We start from the raw sequence: 25,474 nt of genomic DNA on the forward strand, positions 1-25,474 counted from the left end.
GATGACCATGCCCTGTTGCTGCCTATCCTGACAGGTGAGCCATTTCCTAACCATTCTCATTAAAGGAGCCTCCCCCCCGCACACTCTGCTTATAATTCTATCTAATTTTCTTCATAGCACTTAGCACTACCTGCAAACACCTTATTTGTTTACATGTTTGTTACCTCCTCACCATTAGGGTGGGGATTTTGTTCATCTTGTTCAAAGTATCTTCAGCACCTGGCACAGAATAGGCATTCTTTTGTTGAATAAAACACTCCTGTGGATAATCTATGTCTTAGCTATTTATCTGTAATTACTGACAAATTTATATCTAACTACTTGGAAGTTATTACAAGCTTTGTGACTTTGGCAAGTTACCTTACCTCTCCATGCCTCAGTTTTGTCATCTCTAAAATGGAGCTAATTTATAGGGTTATTGGGAAAATTAATTAATTTGCATCAGTTCAAAAGTGCCTGATACACGGTTTGTTGCTCTATAAAGTTGTTATTAGTTCGTATGAAAGTACGGCTTTTTTATTTACATTTTATTAGACAAAATTTCAAACATTTATGAAAGTAGATAGAATAATATAATGAATGTCCATGTACCCATCACCCGGTTTTGACAATTATTAACATATGGCTAGTTTGTTACATTTATATCCTTTACTCTAAGTTTCTAAAAAGAAAATTTGGAGATTAATACTTGAGATTATTTAAAACATCCTAGATGTTGCAAATTAAGGCTAGGAATCACTGCTGTGAAAATATATAAAACAAATATTTTCATTTGAAAGAGCAGTCATCTGATTATTAATAGGAACACTGGGCAACCACTGGCTTCCAAGGCTCTGTCACGAGCAGGACATTTACGCTAGTATAACAAAGCACAGAAGGGCAGCCGCATCCTCTAACCCTCAATTCCATATCCAGGGCTAGTCCAAAAAGAAACTCAATCATCCAAGACTACACAGAAAAATCAGAAGGAATAGCTGAAAACTAAGACACTGAAAAGGATCAATATGCTCCAACTGCTTCTAGAACAGAATAGGAAAAATGTCAAAAGATAGCCCAGCATCTGTTCTCTAGAATAATTCAGAATAAGAGTTATGGTTGTCCACCCTCTGGAATTCCCCAATGTTAGATGTATCTTAGACAGGTGTGTGTCTAAGTCCCTCTGTGGTGACCGTACTCCACAACAGGTTTCTATTAAGTCACATACATTTCAAGCCTATACTCAAGGACTACTTGAGAGTCTGAAGATACTGGAGAAGAAGCAAAGGGACCTTTATGAACATGCTTTTCTGGAATGAATGTTTTGGCCACAGAGTCTGTAACTGGATTGCATCTAACTTTTATTTTGACAGCTTTCAGAGAGATACCGAGCACTCCCTAGAGCAGCCCTGTCTACAGAACTTTCTCAGATTATGGGATGTATTAGCCAGAAGCTACATGTGTCTTTCGAGCTCTTGAAATGTGGCTAGTGCAACTGAAGAACTGATTTATTTTATTTCAATTTAAACTTAAAAGGTTTATGTAGGTAGTGGATACCAATGCAACTTGAGAGGCCAAATGTTTAAAACATCAATAACCAAACACATTGGTATATGAATTTATTCAAAGAAATATACACTTAACAATAAAGAAATTAAAAGTTGTTTAACTTGTGTTATGCCTGATTTTGAATAGTAAGAACTAAAATAGAATTACTATTAAAAGGCCTTTATGAAAAAGCTGTCTTATCTCATATGATCATTACATACATTTAATCATATAGTAAAACTTACAAAATCAGATTCTTCAGGTCAGAGGAGTAGTTGATTGTCACCAGTTCCATGGCTTTCTGTAAATTCTCTCGCTGAATTCCTGCCAAAGAGTTGCAAGCCAAAGCCAACACAACTTTTCCTAATGATATCAGATCTGCTTGCTGACATGAAAGAATAAATGTAACTTTTAATTTTTATTTTATAGGTACAAATGTAATACACTGACACTACTGCTGGCACCTTTACAAAAAAGCTACAGAACTCCCAGCACAGGGTTCTCAAATATTGGTGCTCAGAGTCACCTGGGAGCTGTAAGATGATTTCTGAGCCTCTCCACCAGTAGGTCTAGGTGAGCAGGCCCAACATTTTTAAAGCACTCAGGTAATTCTGATGAATATAGCTCCAAAAACATTACTCTGAGCAATTCAAACGCTAACTATAGAATTACTGTTTTAAATTTTTAAAAAAAAATTTTTTTATTTAGACAGAGCTGACATTATTACAAGAAATTTAAGGCTGGTTACTATATACTCACTTTACAATGATCATTACAATTTATAATACGCCCCCTTTCACTTTCCATTATACCCAAAATACAGTGGGAGTTTAAAGAATTATTTGAAGAAAAGTTATTCCACTATTCCAAACACAACATACCATTACCTGATTTCAGAATGTTTTTTTAGAACACTGAAAAACGCTGCAAACCCCAATGACATCCTGTCTGCCCTTGTTTCCAAATAGACAATCTTTCCTCATATTATAACAGATCTTTGAGAGCTCTGTAACCACCTGGTATCTATCTATCTATCTATCTATCTATCTATCTATCTATCTATCTATCTATCTGTTTTTTTAAGATTTACCACTCTGAGGCTTTCATTCTAAAAGGATTTTCAAAAGACAACTAGCTGAATTGAGGTAAGCTCTCTATTACCTATTATAACTCCAGGAAACAGAATGTTATCCAAAGTGGCTCTACTTGGCAGGTAAACTATTAATAACTATATGCCTAGGAGAATGGAATAGCTCAGAGTTAAATACAATTATCTGAAGTAATTTCGATAGAAAACTTCTATAGATCTTCAAGATCTGAGAACTGATCTGAATTACTGGATACATTTACTGAATACTGGTTTAGTATAAAGAGTTTTCAAATCTAGCTATACATTAAAATCACCTGAGGAGCTTAAAAAAAAAAAAAATCACTCTGTGACCATCCCTTTACCCCAATTCTGGTGTTACCAGTCTGGGGTAAGATCTAGGTATTAGTATTTTTCACAGTTTCCACAAGAGTTCTGGTATGCAGCCAGGGTTGAGAACCACTGGTTTTGTGGAATGTTTATAAATGGTATAGTTGCAAAATAGGCGAATATTGGAAGGCAGTCACTAATGAAACTTTAGCACTATACAGCTATCCTTAACATTTTACCTAAATAATAAAGTATAAAGAAGAAGTCAAACTCCATTACTAAAATAACATCAAAAAATCCAAAATCAAAAATTCATCCAAAACTAGCATTTATGAATCTGACACTTTGAACATGAGATCCTATAACCAGTGGAAAAATGGATTAGAAAAACTACTTTGAATCTATCAGAATAAGAGATGCCAAGGATTCATGTCAAAGAAACTTTTTACAACTTCATCTGTGGTACAGAGTTAGGAGCCCAGAAAGGCAGGAGGGGAAGTGGCATGGGAGGGAGCACTATTACTGTTGCCATCATTTCTGTTCTCTGGAAGGCACGGCCATGAACGAACTCAAAAAGGATTCTCCTCAATCATTCTCAAGGTCAAGTAAAAATAGTCCAAGTTATAGTAATGAAAACATAAAAATGTGGGCCAAGAGAAATCAGTACATGTAAATGCTAAATGTAAATTTCTGTGTTTCAATCCCATATCCTCAGCAAAGCATACTGAAGGTTGCTATTAGTTATCAAGTATTTGAGCAGCATGTACCAACATACAGCCTCCCAACACTTAAAACAAAAGAATTTCCAGTTTAGCTCCACCCTGAATTGATGCTGTAACTAAACCTCCCACCTAGAACATTCCAGTACTCCCTATTATGAGACAGGAAAACAAAAGTCCAAGATAGCTGAAGGACTGGATGGGTTTTGAAAATAAAAACATCTGATTTTAAGTACATCCCACCACCTTTCTAAAGCTGACTCAAGGTGGGAATACCCACTTTTAGAAATAAAGTATACATGTCACATATTCCAGATTAAATTAGAACTGATCTTATTTTAACTAAGAGGTTAATGAAGTCCTGCTTAATTAAGAGAGTTAAACATCATAAAAGCTCAGTAACTCTCCTTTCCTTATTTGCCAGCTAAATAATTTTCCATTTGTTATTTTGCTTCTTACCTCCATCTGGTTTTTCCCCCCATTTGTTGAATTCTGGAGGTTTTCCCCCCACTCATTTTCAGTTTCTTCCTGATTCTTGATTTCTTGATTTTTCTCTGATTCTATCTATGGCTCTACTTATGTCCACTTTACTGAAAGTCAGTCTCTATTCACGTGTCTGAAACAGACTATGAAAAATAGACTACAAGAAACAATGCACTCCTTTCTCATGTACCCTCTTCTCTGTAAAATCACAATCCCCCATTGGGACTATCTTTAATTCTCTCCTTTACCTTACTATAAGCTATATGAAAAATCTTCCACACATACATCACCCGCCCCCCAAAAAATAAAGGAAAAAAAAAAAAAAGAAGAAGAAAACCCTAGATACCCTTTACTGCTGGAAAATGAAGGGAAGGTGACGGTTGGTTGAAAGCAGCCTGAGTTTATGAATGAAGGCAGTTCCTAACTTACCAATCAATTGTCCCAAATGCGTACTTAAGAGCTGTTTGTTTGGAACTCTAGGATTACTTTCTGTTAAAAAGAGTTGTTTTTCAAGGTAACTACATAACCACTAACATAACTGAAATAATGTACATTCACAAAGAAAAAAGGGAAGATAATACTGCTATGATACCGAAAACCAAAATCACACTAGTCTTATACTAGTAATTAAAAAAAAAAAAAAAACAAGAACGTTATTCGGAATAGAGAAGAATGAGAGCGTTAAGGCTGTACTTGTAAGAAAAACAAAACTGTAAGGTATTTCGTTTTTTAATGTGGAGATGGGGTTTCCAGATACCTGGAATCAAGTTAGGTGGCACTGGTTCTAAATAATGTCTAATTTCTCCTCAAAAATTTAATATTATTTTCCTGGATACATGAAGATCGCTAGCATTTCAGTCAATAATCAGTCACTTTTAGAAGCACAGAGATTAGGAAGAAAAATCTCCAGAGCCAATTAGTTCGGCACTAGGTGTAAGAAGATGAGAAGGAAAGTCGCTAAGAACCACCACCCTAGATAAGAAAGAGGGAGCAAATCCCCTTAGGCTGCTGCTAGGGGGAAAAAAGTAGTCAAATTCTTCTGCATGGTGCCCACTAGATGGTGCTACCAACCAGGACAGCTTGGCTGCTGCTGAGTTTGGGCAGGAGCAGAGGGGAAGGAAGAGGTGAAAAGTCTGCATACAAACTCAATGTGATGAGTGGCTCTACTTCTTGGGGACTATACTGTCCCTAGATCTGCAGCAAAAGAAGAGGTTTACACATGAACTGGATTACTAGGCACTACTTAGATGCTACTTCTAATTGTCTTTTCCTTTTTGTTCAGAAATTTTGGCTTATAAGCAAACTAAAATCTTTCAAAGATTTAAACAAAAGAAGTTGAAATGAGAAGGGCAATGAAAAGGTAAAATGTTCTTGTCCTCGTTTCTCCATGTAATTAAGAGATTGTGCCTTACATCAAACCTCTATCAGTTAATAAATGTTCAGAAACACCAAAAATTTCTTACACAAAAAGAATTAACACTGTCTTAAAACAGCACCTGCATATCCTCCAAAAAATGTGAAGTACTACAATAATGAATGATATGAAATAATTACAGAGCCACGTTACTTGCACAGAGCAATCAAGGCAAAAGCAACTACACTTAACGTTCTCTGCGGAGATAGGGTCTTATTCTCCTATACCTTATACTAATGAAGAAGTATGAATTCATATAAACAGTGAAAAACATAAAAGGGGCCTAAGTCTACACTATTATTATGATTAGAGTAGAACCAAATTCTGATTATATACAAGAAGGGAGTATGCAAAAGCAAAAATTATTTAGAAAATGGCAATACAACGATATTCCTTCGAAAATACTTCTAAAAGTTTTGGATTGGTAGTGGGACAATATCTAAAAGTAAAAATAACAGCTATTTTAACACATTAAAGAAATGAAAAAAAGGAAAATGTCATTTAATATAACTTATTCAACTAATTAATCTGTTTTAATCTATGCCAAAGACAAATTTCCTCATCACATAAATACATTTTCATTTGAACAGTTAGTCTTTGACACTGTCATTAACTTTCTATATTCCCACTTATAAGGACTCTACACTACATTACACCACAGTGATTAAGAAACACATGTTCAAAGTTGGCATAGAGACACCCCCAGAATTAACTGAAATCTAGACTTAAAACCCCAAAAACACCTTAAAATAAACAAAATTTGTCTTAAAAGAAAATCAAGACTTAAATTACTAAGTAAGTATCTATGTTCATTCTTACTCACCTGGTATTGAGCCATTAATGCCAATGGATTATTATTCTGACTGTTATCAAACGTTAAAACATCAAAAACTCCAACACAATTTACTCGCAACCTTCAAAGACCAGAGAATTTAAAGAAAATGATTAAAATGAGATTTTCTTAAAAATTTAACATTTCCTATAATATTAGGAAGGATCTCAGAATATTATCTAGTCTAACTTCCCCATGTAACCTCTATCAAACACCATTTTAGAGATGAGTTGGAAATTAAGACTCATAAATACTGACAGGCCTGTGCTGTTATAGAAGCCCGAAACTGATGAATCCAGGAGTATAACTCACATCTTTGACTACCAGGCCGTCTTTTCACCACCTAAACTGCTTCTTTATTAGTTATTCATGAAAGAGAACTAATTAGCTTTCTAACATTTGCTGAAGATGTATTAGGCACCACTCACATGTATTAATCATTCAATTTGACATGTATTAATCATTCAATCCTCTCAATAACCTTATGAGACAGGTACCCTATAAATGTGGAACAGATAATAACAGTACCTGCCTTACAAGGCTGTTGCATACACAGAAGTTACATAACTTGCTCAGGGATCATGTAGATAGCAACTAACAGACTTAGGATATGATGAACCCAGATAATCAGGTACCAGATCTTGAGCTCTTTATGCTATGCTGTCCAAGATAACTTTCAAAATTACAGCAATTCAAATAAAACTCTGGTGAAGTCAAGGGCTGTTACTTAACTTTGTTAGCAGTGGTTCTCAAAGCATAGGACCCAGTGAGCAGCAACAGCATCACCTAAGAACTTGCTGGAAATGTAAATTCTCAGGCCTACTGAATGAGAACTCCGGGGTGGAGCCCAATAAGTGTGCTTATTAATGAGGCCTCCAGGTAATTCTGTTTCATGCTACAATCTGAGAACCATGGTTACACATAGAAAAGGTATATTGATATTATGTCTACATCCCCCAACCCTAACTATATATACCTCCCAAACCCTTACAAGATTCTTGGTTAATAAGCAGCCATTTTATTAAGAATTCAACATTTTTTTTTTTAAACTTACAAAAATGAACTCAAAGTCACAGCAGTTGCTCTGGATGGAATACATGAAAAGGTAAAATTAAAACAAATCATGTTTTGTTTACTAAACTGTCATAGGTCAGATGCTCAATAAAGCCAAAACTCAAAATGCTAGTACCTTGTTTTGCCAGTTATCAGAATCTTTGTTGGGTCCATAACTCGACACGCCAAACCTGCTGTGTGAATGGTACGCAATGCAGAGCTCAGTTGGACAATATATGCCCAAATAAGAGATTCTGGCAATAATCCTGCGTGCTGTCTGGGCAATGGTCCATCGTGTTGACCTACAAAACAAAAATGATACCTTTTAAATAACCAACTAAAAGACTAAAACATTCAAACCTCAACTAACAACAACAACAAAATTCAAGTATCATGGCACAATTTGTCAATTTATTTACTGATTTTAAAGATTTTATTTAGTTGAGACAGAGAGAGAGAGAGCACAGAGGGAGAGTGAGAGGGAGAAGCAGACTCCCCACTGAGCAGGGAGCCTTGAAGTAGAACTCAGTCCCAGGACCCTGGCATCATGACCTGAGCTGAAGGCAGACACTTAACCAACTGAGCCACCAGGTGCCCCACAACTTGTCAATACATACATATATGTATATGTATGTATGTATATATATATTTAGTCTATTAGTAAAAAATTAAGAGACAAACCCCAATTTCCTATTTATGAGATTATACATTTCTACTGTCAGCAGCAGCAGAGCTCTCAATGAAATGCTCTTTTCTACGACCATTGTAATTACTGAACAATAAACAAAATTATTTAAAGAATTTATATTTAATTGTGAATCAAATAAATGTAAATTCTGAATAAATTCAGGAATAGCGAAGATTATTATTTTATTTAAAATAATCCTAGCCTATATTATTGTTTAGGCAGGTGAGAACTGTTCATTCTGTGGCTTGAAAGAAAAATAAAAGTCTCTACCATCATTTATACTGAATTATTTTCTTATTCTCCATAAAGTGCACAGCCTCCTCTCTTACAGCTGTGTCAGTTAGACAGGATGGTATCCAACTCATAAAAATATTAACGTTAAACACTGAATATCACTTATGTCTAACAATGAAAGAAAAATAATCCGATCTACCATGAGTAATCATTTTGATTCTATCAGCTTTTTTTTTTTTTTTTTTTTGAGAGAGAGAGAGAGAGAGAGAGGAAGAGAGAACAGGCACACAAGCAGGGGTGGGAGGGAGTTGGGGGCAGGGAAGACAGAGGGAGAGGGGGAGAGAATCTTAAGCAGACTCCATGCCCAGACCAGAGCCCGATGAAGGGCTCGATCTCATGACTCTGAGATCATGACTTGAGCCAAAATCAAGAATTGGGCCCTTAGCCGACTGAGCCACCCAGGCACCCCTCAATTCTTGTTTAAGTATTTCTTGATACTATTTCCTGGGTCACTGTTAATCCTTAAATCAGTGGAAAAGAGCCACATAAATTTAACAGATTTTTTAATTATTTCAGGGAATATAACCTTATAAATTCAAGTGTAAATTTTTTGTGAATGAGGTATAAAAGCGAAACCGTTGAATGGTCAATTATGGAGATAATAAAGAGAAATCTGTGGCTTGGGATAACATTTCCAAGAAAAAGCAAATACAAAATTCAAAAACTACTTTCCCTCAATTTAGACACACTGAAGACAATACAATCTGGAAAACAGTGTTAAATCACTCAAAAAGTGGCTCTAGTGATACATGCCAAGACGTTGTCAAAGATGACTATGAAAAGTTTAAATAAAACTACTTAATAAATGTGGTAATAAGGAAAAAAGAGTATTTACAGCAAACACAGTGCTTGCTTACTCTGCCAGATTCTATCTTAACCTTTATATTGTTAACAACAGCAGAGATTACTTGACCCACCTTGTCCCATTTTAAACCTCTCATCAAAACCCCTATAATATAGTATGATGATCACATATTATTCCCATTTTCTAAATTAGTGTATTTCTTACAATATGTAATCTTTTACTTTGTACCAAGCTAAATTAAATAGTATAAGAAAACATTAGACTTCTATCTATGTCTCTCCAAAAGTTTATACACACACTTTTTTTTCTTTTAGTATGCACAATAGGAAAACCAATGATTGCCTTGTATTAGAAATTGCTACAAATTAAAGTATATATAGTATATCCAGGGAAATTACTACTTTTCAAGTGATATTTTCAAATATCAGAAAAAGGAATGATTCCTGTGAAAATAGAAACATAATATATCAAATAATCAGTCAACACCAAAAATAAAGATTAAAAAACAAACAAACAAACAAACTAGAAAGGAGTGCTATAATCAGTGGTTCTCAACAGGGGTCAATTCTACTCCCTAGGTAACATTTGGCAATGTATGGAGATATTTTTGGTGTTGCTACTGGAGAACGGGCTTGCTACTGGCATCTAGAGGGTAGAGACCAGGGACGCTGCTTAACATGCTGGAATGCACAGGACAGCCCCCACAAAATCATTATCCAGCCCTAAATGTCAACAGTGCTGAGGTTGAGAAACCCAGCTATAAATTAAAGCCAACAGTCATCTCACAGGTGTTACTACTAAAATAAACTTGAACAACTACAGCTATATTCATCTATAGGAAAAGTTATACCACATCCCCTTCAACAAAATTATGTATGTGTCTACAGATGACATGGCAAAAGGAAAAAAAATGACCACACCATATGACCAGATTTTTAACGTGAAACAGCCATGTAACCACAGCTTTCTTCTTCCAACTGTCAGAAAGCAAAGTTACAAGTAAACAGAAGTAATATATTTTTATCCACAATTAAGAGTCCTTAAAGGAGTCACAATCCAAAAGATACTATAATGTGGACTCACATCTTCCTTCCTCCTTAATTTCTCTCAGTATGTATTCAAGAAAATCTTTAAAAGATTAAAAACCATAGTAAAAAATGCAGTGGTTTTTCCACTGTACTTCAATAATAAACATTTTTTTAAAAGAATTCAATGCTTCTTTCCTGTCCCCAAACAAAAAAATAATACTTACATTTTCCTTCCCCAAATACGTAAGTTAATTAACAGACATCTCAAAATGGACCTTTTACTTTGAAGCTATTTTACCCTTTAATAAACACTTATTAGAACATAATTACAATATTTTTGTTCTTTGCAGTATTTGAACTATAAATATGGGAAAGGGGCAAAAAAAGAAAATATTCCCTGCTTAAGTAAATGTTACTGAGAACTTATTTTGAAGACTAATTCCTTAAGTAACATGGAGTCTTACCTTTTAAAAAAAAGCATTTGTTTAGGGAAATCATTTCAAAAATGATATATAGTCACACTGGACTATGAGTCATTAAATTATAATCAGAAAATATATAACTTAGGGGGGAAAATACTTATAATAAATGAAAGATGCAATGACACAAAATGATAAAAGGAAAAGGAAATGATGTGACAGGAAGCCAAAAAACAAAACAAAACAAAAAACCAAGCCTGGAAAGAAATATATGAAGAGATGATAACGGTTGTGCTTTGGGCAGTGAAGCACCAGGTATCATTTTTCAAACTGTCTTTCTTTAGAAAGCACTGTATTTTTAAAAGAAAAAAAAAGTGTTTAAGAGGCAAAAACTTTTGGGACGCCTCGGTGGCTCAGTCATTAAGCGTCTGCCTTCGGCTCAGGGCATGATCCTGGCGTTCTGGGATCGAGCCCCACGTCAGGCTCCTGGGAGTCTGCTTCTTCCCCTCCCACTCCCCCTGCTTCTGTTCCCTCTCGCTGGCTGTCTCTCTCTGTCCAGTGAATAAATAAAATCTTTAAAAAAAAAAAAAGAGGCAAAAACTTTTATCATATTCTGTTATTGAGATTTCAGATACCTCCAAGAGTCCTTCACACCCCATCTTCATCTCAGTCTATACACACAATACACTATTTCCCAGCTGGTTATGGGCTGACTTCTATTCTTTGAGACATTTCTTTTTAAAATGCACTATGATTACAGGGACAAATCTACATGCATTTTAAAATACAAAACTACTCTTCCAAAGAGCAAAATATTTGTCAAAATAAAGCGTGCCTGCATCTTTTTCTTACCCCATTTTCTCTTTGTGAAATAGGCATCAGCATTGGGGTCATTAAAGTGTCTGCTCATCATAGTCTCTCCTCCAGCATGGAAATCATATGCAAACACAAGAGCTTAAAATAAAACACAAACACTCATTACTGCAATCTGCCTTCAAATAATGAAGCCCACAGGCAGAAAGACAAGTACAAATTACTCACAAGGCTCTGCAAATGCTTTAGTGGTAAATACTTCACGCAAGGTTACAATATTTGAGTGCTGAATTTTTTTCCACATATCAACCAACACCATGCACTTCGTGTTAACAAGACGAAAACCTGAAAAAGAAAATCTTTTCTACTAAACTGTAAATGACATCTCCCCTTTATTCCATCAGAAATGTGCAGAAAAAGCCATGTTCTATATTATTTATGAGCTAGTAATTTCCAAATGAAATAAAAAATTTATTTATTATTCTTTAAACTTTCATATTAAGTAAACAAATATATGCAGGAATGTTTCAGTAATCCTAGCCTCAATAACATGCTTCGAAAAGAGGGTAATTTATCTTCCTTACCATGTATCCTCCGAAGGCAATATGGCAGATCATCTTTGCTATTTACAGCTTTGTAGCAAGATGTAATGTATCCAAAATTACTTGATTTCTGTATCCGGTTCGGTGGTGGCAGTGGTTCTAGAGGAAATAGGCTATGGTAGCTGTCAACTTCTGTAGGGACTGCTAGAGTAATTCATAGGAAGACAACTTTAACTTGCTAATATTCATCAATCTCTCAGAGTAATAAAGAAATCCAACCTACCATAAACCACCACTATCAAAACATACTTTTGAATTCTGGAAATGTCAACATTCATAACAATTCTATAAAACAAACTGGTTTCACTATCAATAAAAATAGGCATTATAAAACAATGAAAGAACAACCAGATTTCATACACTCGAAAACATCTTTATCTCATAGCACAATACAACTCTTTGTTTCTCAGCTATTAGAAACAATTTGTGTAATCACTAAAAGATGTTAAACATTTCCGATTCTGATGTTGAATAAAAATCAAGATAGATTTTGCTTCTTTAAACATTTTAGTTTACACAAAATATATTTAGACAGTGGTGTTAAGCTTATATAAATTCTTGTTTTTCAAAGCATAAAGAAATTCAAAAACAAGCAACATTAAATTGGAGAGTGTATATATATAATATGTTTGTATGTATATGTACGTATAAATATGGCAATCTATCAAAACTTTCAACCATGGGGCAGAATAACACAATTTTAATTCCTAGCAAAATATAACAGAAAGAAAATAAAAACAACTTTACCATCATGCTTTCCATGTTCCTCAAAGTAAGAAAAATTATGTTTAAAAATAATCAGGATAATGCATTGGAATTTGCTCATGATACTCTCGTTAGGCCTTAAAAAAACTCTTATCTTGAATCCTAATTTGTTTCTTCTTATAAAGACTAAATGTATTCAGTAGCTGGTTTCTCTATAGAGTATAGTCAATTTCTTTTCCCTTCTTTATCGCTATTTTCTAGAACAAGCATGTATCAGTTTTACAATCCAAAAGGACAAGAGTTTTTTAATACTTCACATACAATCAAATTATATTTTCCAACTGGACAGCTTCCATTCTGTTAAATATCTTGAATGACTCAGGAATGCTCATGATATTTCAAATGAAAAGCAAGCTAAGTGAACATGCAGAATATGCAACAGAAAATCATCTAGAAAGGAATACAACAAACACTTCAACAATTGTAACCTCTGAGTGGGAGGATTTTTATTCTCTTCTTTGCACTATTCCATACTTGCCAAACTTGTTACAAAAAATATGTTTAACACTATTTATTTCTTATTTTTATTTTTTATTAGAGAGAGAGAGCGAAAAGAGTGCACATGCAAGCAGGGAGGGGAGAGGGAGAGCAGAGGGAGAGGGAGAGAATCTTAAGCAGGCTCCACACTGAACACAGAGCCCAACACAGGGCTTGATCTCACAATTCTGCAGTCATGACCTGAGGCGAAATCAAGAGTCAGACACTTAGCCAACGGAGCCACCCAGGCACCCCCGTTTAACACTATTTTTAAAACATAGCAATAAATCTCCTTTAAAAAACTCACAGAAAAAAACAATAATCTTTGACTTATGACTGTTAAGAAATACATGTGAAACCCTCGTAAGAAACTGTCATTCCAGAAGACAGGTTCAAAATAACCCCACCTGTCTTTGCTAAATTCTTACATTCACCATCTCTTAGTTTTTGAAACCATATGAGACAGAACCCTCTATTTCATAAGTAAGGAAAATAAGGATCACACATCTAGAGAGGGAGCTGGGATGCAAACTCAGCACTCTGATTCTATAGTCGTGTGCTCTTAACCACCAGACAGCATTCTGGCCATACTACAAAACAAACACTGATTCAATCTAACTTTCAAAACAAGGTCAAGTGGCACGTTCTTCTGAAATGAAGCAGTACAAGGGAGGTATACACACAAGGGAATATAGCTGTAACTTTTGCCCATTCATTACTTTAATGATCAGTGTAATTTCCACATACAAATGATAAATAAATTTTGTTTCCTGGTTATTTCATGAGGAGCATCTAATAAGAGGAAGTCATTAATTTCAAAATACTAAAAATGTAATGAGTGCCTACTATGTAGTAGTGAACCCATATTAATGAAATATGGGTTCTTATCAAGATGCTTACAAAAAAAAAACAAACAACAGAGATTGCTATAAAAGATAATACAGTACAAGGAAAATAGCTATGAAACAAGTACAACTCACCACGGCACTGGTCCTTAAACTTTAGCACCCCTCAGAATCATAGAGAGGCTTGTTAATATACAGTTTGCTGGGTCCCATGCCCAATGTTTATTTAGTAGGTCTAAAGCAGGACCCAAGAATTTGCAATTATAACAAGTTTCCAAGTGATAATGAAAAGACGCTACTGGGTCAGGACCACATTTTGAGAACCACTACACATGGAAACAGAAGGGAGAAGGGCGCCATACCCAAGGATACTAGGAAAGATCTAACAGAAGATTTGGTACATATACCAGAAACTGAAGGATGAGACTGCTTTCAGTGAGCTAAAATGAGTTGAAAAGAGTGCTTTGCTTTATGGTGAGGGAGTGAAGAGAACCACCACCACCACCAAGGCTTGAATGTGTACACTATGTTCAGGAACTGTGAAATCTCATGTGGTGGGAGAACAGCGTATATCACAGAGGAGGTGCAAAGTGGAGAAAAGGCTGAGAGAGTTATGTTGGGATTGGATCAGAGGGAAATTTCAATGCTATGCTAAGGACTTGAAACTCACTATGCCAAGCAGTGGTACTCATAGCATCAGTGTGACAAAGAGTGAGTGAGGGACACAATCAACTAAAAATCTTACACTCTTAATTCCTTTATCCCTATTTGTACTTTCAAACAAGGCATGTTGAATTCTCTACATTATAGGAGGAAAAAAATATCAGTGAAAAACTAGGCACTATCCAAAGGATACCCTTTCAGTGTCTTATTCTGACGCTGTGAGAGATATTTTACACCCTTGTAAACTATATGTAGATAACTACTAGCACTGCACAGTAACTCCTGTCCTCCTCTATGAAAAAGCCAGTGTGCACATTCATTTCAACAGTCCTGCTCTGTAAGTCTTATAAACAGTTTCTCATGACTTAAATAAAATCTTCAAAATGCTTATTTTTATGTCTGTACATTACGATTTTTACCTTGTTTCACAGTCACCTTTTAACACTATATTTCTCACTCCACTCTGAAATAATCATATGTGGTCTAATATTAACCTTAAAAACCAAATGTTTCCACTGATAGGACTAGTCATTGCTGTTCTGCTCTTTCTTTGTTCCTAGTTCAATTGAACAAATGCACAAAATTAAGTATGAAATAAAGGGAAGTGCCTTATGAATAAAAGGAGATGCCTAAATCACTGTTAAGTAGCAAAAATCAAAGTAAAGAAAATCAACTTGGAGTATGGATGGAGCTGCACTCTTTAGTTCTGCCCCAAGTTTTAGTCTGGGGTCCAATTCCACCAAGTAATATTAAAAATAATGATAAAAAAGGAAAATGTTAGTGTCTTTGCTCTATTCAACCCTACTTCCCCTCAAAGAACATACAGAAGGATAGTTTGGATCTAAGATACTTAATGTCTGAGACTCACTATGGTTTCTCAACTTCAGCACTATGGACTCACTCTTTGTTGTCACAGACTGTTCTGTGTATTGCAGGGTGTTAAGCAACCCACTAGTAGCCAGTAGCACTCCACCACCAGGTGTGACAACCAAAACTGTTCCAAACATTGCCAAATGACCCATGAAGGGGAAAATCATTCTTGGTGGAGAATCCCTGTTCTACAGGAAATAAATTATGATTTCAAAGTTGAGAAGTACTCATCTGGTGGGAGTAAGAAGTATGGAATGGAAAAGGGAGAGAGAAAAAAACAGCAAGACCAAACATTAATAAATGAGCCAACATGAGATGAAGATTAATAGTAAACATAAGACATGAAATAGAGTAGTTAGAGCAGTGACAGGGGAAAAAAAAGTATTTATTAAAATTTATTGAACATGGGGGCACAGAATTGGATTAACCATAACCTTTAGCTTGTGACACTCAAATCACTGGTTCATGTCTGTGCAGGGCCTGCTTTTATTTAGTTAATTATTCTTAATAACATAATAAGCATCTGCAAACTCAGCACTCAAAACAAAAGCTCAGACCTTTACTTTAACTTTCATCTAAATAATGGTTCTTTCTACCAACCTCTGCCTTCCTTTTCTCACTTCTTTCTCTTTTTATAGTTTTATTGCATATAGATATACACATATGCATATACACATACATTCACATAAATGCAAATACGTATTATAATTTTACTTAGCTTTACAAAAAGTTATCATGCTATATGTAGTCTCCTGCAACTAACTTTACTTACTATTACATTACTAAGAGTCTTCTATATTGTTACATGTCAGTGAACTTTCTTCATTTAAGTTGCTGTACAATATTCCATTATCTGACAATATCACAATTCATTTGGATTGATCAAAGTTTCTGTTATTTTAAGCAACAATGTCATGGATACCTTACATATTTTGCATTTGAAAATGTATAGGAGTTTCCAGGAAGAGAATTGCTGAATTACAGCATACACAGATACTCAGCTTTAGGAGTTTTCCAGTGTGGTAACAGGTTCACCAATTTATAGTACCAACAGCAATGTACTGGAGAACCTGTGGATCCATATCCTGACACTTTATACGACCAGGCTTTAAAATCGGCAGCCTGGGTTGCTCAGTCAGTTAAGTGTCTGCCTTTGGCTCAGGTCATGATCTCCAGGTCCTAGAACAGAGCCCTGCATCGGGCTTCCTGCTCAGGAGGGAGTCTGCTGCCCTCTGTCTCTCCCTCTGCTCCTCCCCACTGCTCATTCTCTCTCTCTCAAATAAATAAATATAATCAATCAAGCAATCAATAAATAAATAAGCTATCTTATTTGTATTTTCCCCTAATGATCAATGATGTTCAACATCTTGTCATACATTTATTGGTCATGTGAATTTCCTATTTCTTCACATGCCTATTTGCTATCTTTTGGCCCTTTTTCAATTGAGTTATTTATGCTCTTACTGGATTGTGTTTTTTATATTCTTTGTCAGCTGTGTAAATATCTTCTTCTAGGGTTTTTTTTTTTTTTTTTAAGATTTTATTTATTTATTTGACAGAGAGAGAGACAGCCAGCGAGAGAGGGAACACAAGCAGGGGGAGTGGGAGAGGAAGAAGCAGGCTCCCAGCGGAGCAGGGAGCCCGATGTGGGGCTCGATCCCAGGACTCTGGGATCACGCCCTGAGCCAAAGGTAGACACTTAAGGACTGAGCCACCCAGGCGCCCCTAGGTTTTTTCTTTACTCTGAGTATCTTTGGATTGTTTTTAATTCTAATTTAGTAAAATTTTTCAGTATTTTCTTTAAGAGTCAATGATCTTTGTTTTCTGTATAGGAAATCTTTCCCCACTGAAATATTAAATCTATTCACCAAGATTTTACAGTAGGAGTTTTGTTTTGTAAAGTTTCTAAAGTTTTACTTTATACAGTTAAGTTCTTAATCAATTTGGAGTTGATTTTTGGATATGGTTAAAGATAATGATCCAATTTTATCTTTTACCATAAAGAAAACCACTTTTTCCAATGCCATCTTTCCCCACTGACATACCACATCTACCACAGAATGTGTATGGACTCTCTTTAGCCTGGTCCATTAACCAATTTGCCTAACCCGGTGCCCCGTCCCCCATCTACATTATTTTAATTATTACAGACTCAAACTATGCCTCCCTTCCCTCAATACACCCAGATTCTTCATCATCACCTTCAAAGTATCTTGAGTAGTGTTGGCCCTTTACGCTTTGATAAATGTTATCGTATACTATGAAAAGCTCTGTTACGCCATAATATAATTTTAAAAAATAAAGACCAAACTTTGATTAGAAGTTTGGAACTTTCAGGGGCGCCTGGGTGGCTTAGTCATTAAGCGTCTGCCTTCGGCTCAGGGCGTGATCCCAGGGTTCTGGGATCGAGCCCCGCATTGGGCTCCCTGCTCTGCTGGGAGCCTGCTTCTTCCTCTCCCACTCCCCCTGCTTGTGTTCCCTCTCTCTCTGTCTCTCCCTCTGTCACATAAATAAATAAAATCTTAAAAAAAAAAGCAGCAGCAGCTTAGAACTTTCAGCCCTCTCTCCTAACCCCCAGGGAGGACAAAGAAGCTGAAGATTTAGTTCATCACCAAAAGCTAAAGATTTCATCAACCACGCCCACAAAATGAAACTTCAATTAAAACAAAAAAAAATTAAAAAAAAAAAAACTAAACGGTGGGATTCAGAGAACTGAACAAGTTGAACACATCGAGGTACAAGGAGGGTGGCACACCTGGAAAGGGTATGGACGTCCCTGTCCCCCATTCCCCATCTCCCACCTTACTTTGCCCTAGACATCTCTTCCATTTGGCTGTTCCTGAGTTATGTATCCTCTATACTAAACCAGCAGTAATACCTAAAGTGAGTCATTCTAGCAAATTACTGAACCAGTGGGGTGGGGGGATGGGGAAGGGGTGGTAGTGGCTGTGGAAACCCCCAAATTTGTAGTTGGCCACACAGAGTGTACATAGCCGGGGTAACCCATTTCAGATGGCATCTGAAGTAGGAGCAGTGCTGTGGGACTGAGCCCTTAATAAATAGCTAGGACACGAAACAGGTGTCAGAAGAATTACAAGTAAAAACAGCTCACATGCTTTGACTGTAATTATACTGAACCTATACATCGGTTTAGAAAACCTGACATCTTAATCATTATGTCTTCCTATTTATCATATAGTATTTTACTCTATTCATCTCACTTAATATCTCTTAATAAGTCTCCCCCATTGAGATCTCACATATCTTTTGCTGCATGCATTCCTAGCTGATAACCTGAAACGACTATAAATAGCATCTTTTCCTTCCATTATATTTTGAAGTTATTGGCTACTGGTCTACAGAAATTTAACTGATATGTATTAATCTTATATCCAGCCATTTCCTAAATTCTATTACAATTTCAAATTATGTCTAATCTACCGTCATATTATTTCTACATGATTGCAATCATAAAGACTGGAAAGGCAAAAATAAACCTATTTAGTTTTCCTCTTTTACCCTAGCTAGGGCCTCAAAGACAATGTTAAATAATTAAGGAAAATTCCAACCTGAAAACCTTAAAGGGTATGACAGATAAGTTCCCTGTCCATCTAAACTGAAAAGACTCGTCTTAAGGCATAATAGCTAGACATATTCCTTTTAATTCTTTAGCAATCAAGAAGATGCACAGTGGACTATGTTGAATCCTTGATTACAACCACATGCTTTGAGATTATCTCTATGGCAAATGTATTCCTACTGCATTATTTATAAAGTTTTGCTAAATTATACCATATTTAATCTTGCTATATATAGAATAAGCTAGGGAAAGAGATTTTAATTGTATTCTAAGAAACACTGTGGTACAGAAAAACTTGGTTTAAATTCTGACCCAGCCAGCTGATTACTAGCCATTGGGCTTCAGTGGCAAGTTACTTAGGCTTCCTGTCAACCTCAGTTTTCCTCATACATAAGAGGGAAAAGGTAGTATTCATGTCTATGTCATAGAATTTTTGTGAGAAAGACATATAAACAATTTAATTAGCACATTGTCTGGTACACCATAGTTTCAAAAATAATAATTACCTTCCCCCTCTGTTTAAGTAACCACATTTCATCAAGTTTCAGAAGACACAAATATTTTCAGTGCACGGTGAGGTAAATCACCATGAATTCTAAAACCACCTAATTTTTTTTGACGAACTAGAATACTGTCACATGTAGAAGTGAAATGAACTAGATGATCAGTGGCATCTTGGAACTCTTCAAAAGTAGATTTCAAATAAATATATTCATAACATAGCAATTGCTGTTCAAGACATAAAAACATGTACACAGAGATTATAATATCTTTTAAAAAGGATGAATCAACTCGCATTTTACCTGGCATATCTGCTTGATCAATTTGAGCCATTGTTATTAAATGCCTGTTAATCAGCTCCTAAAGAAAACAAGTATATTTACATATAAACATAGCTTCTGAAATTTGATTTTCTATTATAAATAACATAAATATTAATGTTTTTTGGTATGTGTACTTTTTAATGTTGATAACATGAAATGACATTTCTAATAATGATAAAATGTCTAAATAGTTACGATCAACCTACCCATAATTAGGGATGGGGTTAAGTAGCTGTGTTATAAGCCAAAGCACATAACTAACTCTGGGGCTGAAAACTCAAGGCCAACTCTAAGCTTGTCAATAATTCACTCGTCAACACTATACTGGTACAACTTTCTTCTGTGAAATAAAAATTTTTCTGAGACTGTAAGTATAAAATGAAATTCTACATATCAAATAATACCCAGATGTTTACCTAAAAAAAAACTAAATTATTTTATAAAACCTACTTTATAGAAAATATTAAGCTCTTTTAAAATGAGGTTTATTTCAATGCCAAACTACTTATTCTCATCCTATAGCTATTAGAAAACGTTGTCTGAAGGTTAGAAACCATTTATATAATTTATTTAATATATCTTAGAGAGACCTTTCAAAGTATAGGATATGAAATACAAAAAGGTGGCCCATTTAAATAACTTTTCTGTTTTATGTCCTAACACATACTTGCAATTTTCTTGAACGACAGGCTTCCTTAAATAAATATATCAATGAGAACTCATAAATTCTGAATTTTATCTGCTTTAGTTCAGCATATATAAACTGTATGACTTGAAAAGACCTTTGTTCTTTCTCCAGTTGTTTGCTGAAGTGCAACAGACATTATTTCCACCAGGGATTCTGAAAGCATACCTGTCGGAGTTCATCAGCCATGAAGAAGGAAGGTGCATTTGCTTTTGGTTGCATATAAGCAACATGAGGGGCAGTTGGAGGATAAATATGATAGTTTGGAAATACCTAAAAAGGTAGGGAGAGGGAAAATGTAATAACCAATTGTTCTCAATTGATGAGCTTTATCATTGTTTTAAATGGCACTGATAGATAAATGGATACGTTTTAATGATAATAAATTAAACACCTCAGAATAGCTGTCATTAGTATATACTTTCTGAATTAACTCACTTTAAAAATAATATTATAATGTAATAATGAATTTAAAAATCTAATGAAAAAGGAAACATTTCTTCAGATACCATAAAATTTAACTTCCAATGAGAAGCCAAAGCTGCTCTTTGGAAGAAGAGTTATATAGTTTGTAAATATTTTTTAAAGCAGTTGGAAGAGAGGAAGAAAGCAGATATTCAAAGTGTGTGGATTCGGTCAGATAATGAGGTAACACTGCCCTGGCTCCCCAAGAACCACCCCCTTGAAGGGTTTTTTGTGGCCAACCTAAACAAACTGTTCTGTACATACTGATTAAACACTTCAAACTGCAACAGTAAAGAGGACCAACTGACTTACTCTGGGTCTGGGTCTGCAGCTTAGGTGAACAGAAGGGTGCAACGATCTACTTAAATACAGTCTGGGCAAACTACAGCCAAGTTACTAAATCTTCAGCTTCTTGGAATTGAACTCTTCCCCACCCCCTGACTTCTTCCCTTTTCCTCTGCCTCTCCTTCCTCTTCACTGGTCCCTGATACAAAATCGACGTACATTCTAAACTATCTTTTCTTTTTTCATTTTAAAAGCTAAAACACTTTTCCCCCCTCTTTGAAAAATGAATTCAGCTGATTTCTGCTGCCCTCGGATGATTACTCTTGCTCTGGATCTCAACCAGGAAGTGGTTTTGTAATACCTGTAAGGTTTCTTTTAACCTATATCTGTAGGGAGAATAATACCTTCTTTTTCTTGCCTTGGTTTTCTTACACCACATAGCACAGTTTGGCTTAACCACCTCAGGTTTACCATGAGCATATTTTTAAGAGTGGTCTGAAGGGTAAAAACATCATAAAAATGTGCCATATATAATCTTTATAAAAACAGTTGAGACAGTTTTGTGACAAAAGAACCTCTTTATAGACTAAAGTAAATTTTCTTTCTACAAATATAAAATAAAAATGTAATTATAAAATATAATAAACCCCCAAAAAAGGTAAAACATTGATGGAATTCTTACTTGAAAGAACCAAGGAAAGTCTCTACTCTACCTCAATTATTTGACCTTCTGTTCGGCAAGCTGTTCTGTGATAATTTTTGAAAGATCTCTGACCAAAAACAAAACAAAACAGAATAAAACTATTAGCTATTTATTAGTTTTTAAAAAGCATTTTACATAATTTACAAGTACTTCTATAAATGGTTTCACATTTATTTCTCATAAGGAGGTTACGATTATTATCCCCATTTATAACTGGGGAAATGGGCTCAGAGGTACTAAGATTCAAAAGTCACAAAACAATGGCAGGACTGGGACTCTTAAAAAACATAAAAGAACTCTGTCATCTTTCCATTCAAATTGCCTTTTAGTAAAACATTAATCAAAATAAACCATTAATTTAACTTTGTGAGATCAAAATCTGCTTACTAAAATGCAAGTATAGTTTTCTTCTAAACCTATCATCTCTAATTATGTCAAATGTCTACAATTTACATCAGCTCTTGTGTTTTAATGGAATTTGGCTTTCTAACTCACAAGCTCTTCAACGACTACTTATTTTTACTGTGTACTAGTTAAAAAACAACTTTTGAACATGGACGCAATGAAGCTAAAAGGTACAATTTGTGGAACATGACGACATTTCCCTCTCTGCCCTTTCCCTCCTCCCTCCTTTGTTAGCTCTTTCCTCATTCATGATCAGGGCTCCCCCTGGGCTTCTGCCCTCCTTACCAATAATCATATTGGAGACTTCTTATCACTTATGTGTCCTCCACTATCCAGAGATGTAGAGATTAAATCACTGCCTCACCTCAAAAAATCATCAGTTTGCTTTCAGTAACTATGGTAAGAAACTATCTACTTTCTCCAACTTCTTATTAGAGGTAAAAACTACCTATACCTATAAACAAATGTGGCAAAAGTCAACTCTAGCTAGCACAAGTACTAAGTAACCCCATGAGCAAAACATGCCATGAAGTACTAAACTAGAGCTCGAATACAACCTAATTTGTGATTAAAACCAGATTTGTCCAAAACTGGAGTTATTATTACTGCAGCAACAGTTTACTTTGAAGAGATAAGAAGAGATTAAAAATATCATCTAAGTTAGAAAATCAAATACTCACTTTTTCACATCACAATAAAAAGATGCAAGAGGAGGTAAACCTCCTCATTAATCTCATTAATAAGAAGGAACTGTTGTAAGAGTACTATCACTTCTCCTTTAATGCAGACATACCATTCCAGTCAAAGGTGCTGGGGTTGTGTCTGTATAGAAGTAAGTCGTTCCACCGACAGTTTCCTTTTGGATCACCTGACCAGAAGATGGAGTCTGAGAAACAGGATTATTAACAGGTGTAGAGGCACTAGAAGGCACCATGTAATTTGCTGGATTTGGAGTGTGACTTCTTCTTCTGGGAGCAGGAGAAGTATGTGGAGTGATCTTGGGAGAATGAAGAGGGGAAGATCCAGCAGACAAGGACATTCCTGAAGAAGATGTAAAAATGTTTCTTAGGGAGCAAAAATTGGTTTTAAAGAAACACATCTGGAAAATAATATGCAAACATTCATTTGGAAGAAACATCATCTTTAGCAAATTCAAGTTCAAAAATAAAAGCCATAATTTTATCTTGGTTCGTTTCAGAGAAAGCTCTGATGAAAGCAAATGTAAAGACGTTTCTTTTTTCAAAGACAGACATTTCCGAATAAAGTAGGAAATTTATTGCAAGAATAGTCTCCTCCATATCAAGGTTTACATGAGAAACTTCAATAGTAAGAATCATCAGTAATTGAACAAATTAATTTAATGGAAAAATAAGAAATAACAAACTGGGACTCCTGAAAAGCCTTTTTATAAGCCTTTATAAAAGCGTTTCTTTCATAAAGGGCCCAATTCCCCTTTTGTGAAGAATCACTTAAAACTATGGCTATTAACAATACAAATACCACATTACCCTAAAGTAAGATAGTATTAAAAATCAAACTATTTAATGAGATTTCCTAGATTTCTTTTGGCCAAATACAATTAACAGAATGGTTTGAAAAAGCAAAATTAAGTCTAGTCTTAGCTGAAATACATGACAGCTTACACATTATATTTTTTAATCAAGCAATATACACTGTTTTGATGCCTTTTGTCTTTAACTCTAAACAGGCATATACTGAAACAAATGACAATTTCTGCAGATGCACACTTTGTAAAAACTAGGCCAACTGATGCCACTAGGTTCTAACAGAATTTTTATCTAAACACAGCTAGTAAGAAACCATTCTTTGTAAGGCATCCTCTATTATGATTCTAAGGTGAAGAAAGGGAAAGGAAAATTGTCTTAAACCTTTAGCAGATTCCAAGCTAGCTGAGAAAACAAGACCAGGTCACATGTAAAAGACAAAAAATGACTTACAAAAACACTCAAATATAAATTAATATACTACAAACTACATGCATAAATGCAGATGGAATGCAAATTAATTAAAACCAAGTAGAATTAATCAGAGGCTTAATGGAGGTGATCAGTTCTGAGCAGAGATTGAAAAGGCTTTCTAGAGCTACAGTTACACTTCCTGAAAAACTCGGCTTATCCACAAACTGTTTTCTGGCTATTTGGGGAATGACTAAAAGCCACACTGTTAGAGTAATATGCCATCTCACAATGCAAGGAAAAAGTTTACCAAAACGCCTCTGGTCAGAGAAATATAATTAACAGGGACATGAATTTCAATTTTGAGGCATTCATGAAACACCAACATTGTTTTTTGGAAAGATGTAGGTGGACAAAACTAAAGTGAGAACTGAGATAACACTTATCTTTACTCTGGATAGCCCTTTGCACTTTCTAAAGAGCCTTAACATAATTATTTCGTCTGATTTTCTGAGCAGCTAAATGAGTTAGGCAGGTGAGGCAGGTCAAGTTACAAGCACCACAGCAGAGATCATAATTCAGACATGAAGAGGTTCTGATTTGACCAGTGACATTTGTGCAAATTCAACAGCAAAGCCAGGACTCAAACTCAAGTCTCCAAATTCCAAATGTAATACTCCTACCGCTATAACACAATGTCTACTGCATACATTGACATTAAAATAGGCCAGGCATTCTCAAGTACGTCTTAAATGTGTCTAGACAGACTAAAAATCTAAACCCCTCTCAAAAAATCATTATTTATAAGGAAGCCAAGCTACCATATTAAGATATAAGCTTATTAAAAAAAAAAAAAAACTGTTCCAGGGTTCTGTTTTTCTAACTCTATATTACACATTT

The 25,474-nt window shown here is 35.2% G+C and overlaps 1 protein-coding gene across 9 annotated transcripts in view; it reads right to left on the bottom strand.

The window, feature by feature from the left end:
- The window catches only part of PAN3 (poly(A) specific ribonuclease subunit PAN3), a 126,354-nt gene that overhangs the window by 13,256 nt on the left and 87,624 nt on the right, over positions 1-25,474 (bottom strand). For 2 of the 9 annotated variants that reach the window (XM_044381722.3, XM_044381724.3), the window contains 11 exons: positions 23,452-23,699; positions 22,264-22,320; positions 20,969-21,073; positions 20,095-20,152; positions 12,074-12,235; positions 11,718-11,834; positions 11,529-11,630; positions 7,579-7,744; positions 7,444-7,473; positions 6,381-6,471; positions 1,770-1,909 (listed from right to left, as the gene is read on the bottom strand). In XM_044381722.3, the coding sequence (XP_044237657.3) occupies positions 1,770-1,909; positions 6,381-6,471; positions 7,444-7,473; positions 7,579-7,744; positions 11,529-11,630; positions 11,718-11,834; positions 12,074-12,235; positions 20,095-20,152; positions 20,969-21,073; positions 22,264-22,320; positions 23,452-23,699 (1,276 nt within the window). The remainder of the gene's footprint in view (positions 1-1,769; positions 1,910-6,380; positions 6,472-7,443; positions 7,474-7,578; positions 7,745-11,528; positions 11,631-11,717; positions 11,835-12,073; positions 12,236-20,094; positions 20,153-20,968; positions 21,074-22,263; positions 22,321-23,451; positions 23,700-25,474) is intronic. The other 7 variants (XM_044381723.3, XM_026493061.4, XM_044381720.3 and 4 more) reach the window with 6 other exon arrangements.

The sequence above is a fragment of the Ursus arctos genome, unplaced genomic scaffold (assembly GCF_023065955.2).
Source record: "Ursus arctos isolate Adak ecotype North America unplaced genomic scaffold, UrsArc2.0 scaffold_10, whole genome shotgun sequence".
Classification (NCBI taxonomy): domain Eukaryota; kingdom Metazoa; phylum Chordata; class Mammalia; order Carnivora; family Ursidae; genus Ursus; species Ursus arctos.